General features: G+C 53.2%; 1 protein-coding gene across 1 annotated transcript in view; it reads left to right on the forward strand.

Annotated features, from left to right (window-relative positions):
- Positions 1-209: 209 nt before the first annotated feature.
- The window catches only part of DUS3L (dihydrouridine synthase 3-like (S. cerevisiae)), a gene marked incomplete at its 5' end in the record, with an annotated part of 6435 nt that continues 2630 nt past the window's right edge, over positions 210-4014 (forward strand). The window contains 10 exons of the mRNA XM_010194275.1: positions 210-297; positions 391-528; positions 665-1026; positions 1132-1249; positions 1863-1904; positions 2001-2153; positions 2250-2366; positions 2740-2805; positions 2892-3002; positions 3600-3696. Of these exons, the coding sequence (XP_010192577.1) occupies positions 210-297; positions 391-528; positions 665-1026; positions 1132-1249; positions 1863-1904; positions 2001-2153; positions 2250-2366; positions 2740-2805; positions 2892-3002; positions 3600-3696 (1292 nt within the window). The remainder of the gene's footprint in view (positions 298-390; positions 529-664; positions 1027-1131; positions 1250-1862; positions 1905-2000; positions 2154-2249; positions 2367-2739; positions 2806-2891; positions 3003-3599; positions 3697-4014) is intronic.

The raw sequence follows: 4014 nt of genomic DNA on the forward strand, positions 1-4014 counted from the left end.
TACGTGCCCGGCCCCTCCATAACCCCCCTGGTACGTGCCCAGACCTCTCCAGAACCCCACCACTATGTGCCCAAGCCGTCTGTAAGACCTCCAGTACTTGCCCACTTCCTCCATAACCCCCTCACTGCGTGTCCAGGCCCTGCAGACCCCCTCTCACATCCCCCCCATGCCGGGGTCCCACGGGTGCGATATCTCTGGTATCTCTTCAGGTTCCTGGCCTCCAAGGAGCAGTTCCACGCCTACCTGCGGGCAGGGGGCCAGCCCAGCAGCGGGGACCAGGAGGAGAAGGAGGAGGAGGAGAAAGAGGAGGTTGAGGAGAAGAAGGAGGAAGCTGACAGCTGCCCCAGTGAGCCCCCTGCCAAACGGCTGCGGTCGGAGGACCTTGATCAGGATGGGGAAAGCCGGGAGGATGCTGGAGTGGAGAAGGAGCCCACGGAGCGAAAGCGGGCCCGGGGGCAGAACAAGAGCAGGCCATGTATGAAACCCAACCACTACGAGCAGAGCAGGCTGTGCCCCTCGGTGACTCAGGTAAGGAGCCGGGGCCCTGCTCCATGCTGTTCTGAGGGGTGGGAATTTGGGACCCCTGCTCATGGGGTCAGGAATTTGGGACCCTTGCACATCACTGCCCTTCTGTGGCGCATTTTAACCTCCTCCTTATTTTAAGGGATGTGCAGAGAAGTGTTACTTCGGTGCACGATGCCGCTTCCTTCACGACGTTGGCGAGTACATGGCCGTGAAGCCGGCCGACCTGGGGCACAGCTGTGTGCTCTTCGAAACCTTCGGCAAGTGCATTTACGGCGTCACTTGCCGCTTTGCCCAGGCCCACCTAGGGGATGGCTACCAGAACATCGTCAACACGGACCTGGCCAAGCAGTGGGAGGGCAAGTCACTGGTGAGGAACAGCCTCTCCAAGGACCTCCAGCACCAGCTGCGCAAGAGGAAGTTTAGCTTCAAGAAGGCTGACGAGTACCTGCGTGGTCTGGCCAAGCCCCACGGCGATGGTGGGAAGGGATGCAAAGCCACAGGGTGCTCTACAGAGAAGCAAGAGGTGTCCAACTGCACAGCACCCCAGGACGGCCTGGGAGATAGCCCCGAATGTCCTGTGCTGCCAGAGCAGGGAGAAGATCCCAGACCAGATGTCTTACAGAGTCCTGGCCCCACAGGTGGTGAGGATGCTTCCTCCATCAAAACAGTGGGTCCAGTGACAGATGAAGACGTTATAAAGCTGCGGTCCTGTGAGAAGAAGAAGGTGAGCAGTGAGAGTTTTGTCAAGGGCTGCCGTCTCTTGTGTACCTGTCAAGTGGTTGAGATTGTGCTTGGGAGGACAGAAGAGTCCTTTTAGCTGAGTGAGAGGCAGGCAGAGGACAGAGCTCCTGGGGACCACGATACTGTCAAGAGGGGAAGGATGCAGGAAGGTGAGCTTTTGGACCTGTGGTGTTGTCCTTGGAGGGATGAGAACCAAGCCACAGCCCCTGTGTACATGAAGGAGGGCAGGGGCTGAGCTGTCAGTGAGGCTGGGGCTGGTTGGTTTGTGCCACATGGTGCTCTCCTGGGATGAGAGCTTTGCCTCCTTCCTGTCCTCCTCATCACCTCCATCCTTGCATCCATTAGCCAGTCTGGCATCCCTCTGTATCTGTAACTGTGTTTTCTCTAAGCTGAGCAGTGAAAACAAGTTGAGTGGTTCAAGTTTCTGGTTCTTTTATCAAAATGATACATTCTCAGGGAATATTTGAAGTTCTCAAACAAAACTGGTTATTTCCTGGGTTTCCCACTGAGTTTTACCCAAGGCAAGTGGCAGAATTGCTGTTTAACCATCGCTGGTTCAGCTCTGCTAATGTGCTTGTTCATCTTTTTTTTTCCAGTTGGAAATCCAAGGCAAGCTCTACTTGGCTCCGCTGACCACGGTAGGTAGACATGTCTCTCCTTCTGTCAAAACTTGCTGCTGCCACATTTGGAATAGGGCAGATCTCTTGACGAACCATCTCTTTGCTCTCTGTCAGTGTGGTAACCTCCCTTTCCGAAGGATATGCAAGCGCTTCGGGGCAGACGTCACCTGTGGCGAGATGGCAGTGTGCACAAACTTGCTTCAGGGCCAGTCCTCCGAGTGGGCTCTCCTCAAACGGCATCACACTGAAGATGTTTTTGGGGTGCAGGTGAGTGGGATCATCTTGATAACCACACAAATGATAACTCACTTCTGAGAGGGAAAGCTGCTGCTTGAACTCATGCAAACTGTCCCCCTTTGGTAGCTGGAGGGAGCGTTTCCAGACACGATGACCAAATGTGCAGAGCTCCTGAACCAGACAATTGAAGTGGACTTTGTCGACATCAATGTTGGGTGTCCCATTGATCTGGTGTACAAGAAGGTGAGATGTTTTGCAGCACGTGTTGCTTCCTTCACCAGGTGCTTGTCTTTTGGCTCATCCCCCACTACCTGATATGCCCCTGCCAGTCTGATCCAGAACTCCCAGTTCGTTTATGGGCACTAGACTTCAGCGAGGAGGCACATAAACTGTTCAAAGAGCAAGGACTGCTTGGTTGTCTCTGCCTGGCAGCTGGCAGAAGTTGAGAGGAAAAAGGGCTGTGTGGGTTTTTCTGGTTGAAGAGTCCCCTTTCTTTAAGTCTTGAGATGCTCCAGGTCTTACCTGCATCCCCTGGGTTGCTGTTGAGCAGCTCCAGGAAGGCTCTTCACTACGCAAGGAGGCAGAAAGTCTTGACTGTGTCACTTTTTGTCCCCAGGGAGGAGGCTGTGCCTTAATGACTCGATCCAACAAGTTTGAACAGATCATCCGAGGGATGAATTCGGTGAGTCAGAGCACCTGCAGCAGCAGGAGATGAGCTGATAGAGCCGACTTCTGCCTCTGTCTGGCCTCACTCTCCAATTTCTGCAGGTGCTGGACGTCCCACTGACTGTGAAGATACGGACTGGGGTGCAAGAAAAGATTAACCTGGCTCATAAAATAATCCCCAAGATCCGGGAATGGGGAGCATCCATGGTCACGGTACAGGGATACTTGCTGTGGCTTGAGATTGTTGGCTGGTGTCTGGGAAACTCTGCTTGCATGTCAGCATAGAGCACGATGTGGGGGTGACCTTACCCTTCCCCATAGCTGAGCAGCATTTTCAAACACTTTTGACCAGCTGCGTACCATCTTTTAGTGTTTTCTGCTAATAGACAAATTCAGATGCAGAGAGCATTTTCCCACGTGCTCCTCAGCCTTGTATCCATTACAGAGGGACATGGTTCCTGCAGTGCTCTAGAACAGAGAGTTCAGCCAAATACTCCTTGTTACAGCAGGGCTGGGGAGATGATGGGACCATCTCCTTTGCATGGAGATCAGTAGTTCCTGCCCACAGTGAATATTCCACTTCACTGGGAACAGCCACTTGTTGCTCCAGCTTGCAAATAGCCAAAATATCACTCAGAAAGTATCCAGCCCTTTCTCAGCTCTGCTGACTGCTTCCACAGCCTGGTCTGTTGACATCTCAAGGGATCTTTTGCCCCAGCCTGCTGTGGAAACACATTTTTCCATTGCTTCTGTTCTGCTTTGCCTCCTCCGGAGTGTTTGCTGAGCTCTCACTATGCCTTTCATCCCCAGCTTCATGGCCGATCCAGGGAACAGCGCTACACGAGGGGTGCTGACTGGGACTACATAGCAGAATGTGCCAAGATAGCAAGCCCCATGCCTCTTTTTGGTAGGTATTTCTGTTTTGTCACTTGAACTTAACACGTACTTGATTTGAAATACCTTTTAAAAAAAGAAAAAAACAGGCTCCCAAGGCCATTTAGCCTGGGGGCAGGGTTGGAGTATCCCTATTGCTGCAGTGAGTGACACAGTGAGTCACCAGCTCTTGTGCAGCCTAGGTCTGCCCCTGGGCTTGGGGCCAGGCGTGATAAGCACAGAGGACAGGTGGGACACAAAACACTTGGGTTTTAACAGATGCTTTCTCCCTTGGGCACTGCAGCATGGACAGTCCCAGCCAAACTTTCAGGGTAGGAGTTGGGAGGGAAAG

This window comes from Mesitornis unicolor, unplaced genomic scaffold (genome assembly GCF_000695765.1).
Source record: "Mesitornis unicolor isolate BGI_N332 unplaced genomic scaffold, ASM69576v1 scaffold23160, whole genome shotgun sequence".
Taxonomy (NCBI): domain Eukaryota; kingdom Metazoa; phylum Chordata; class Aves; order Mesitornithiformes; family Mesitornithidae; genus Mesitornis; species Mesitornis unicolor.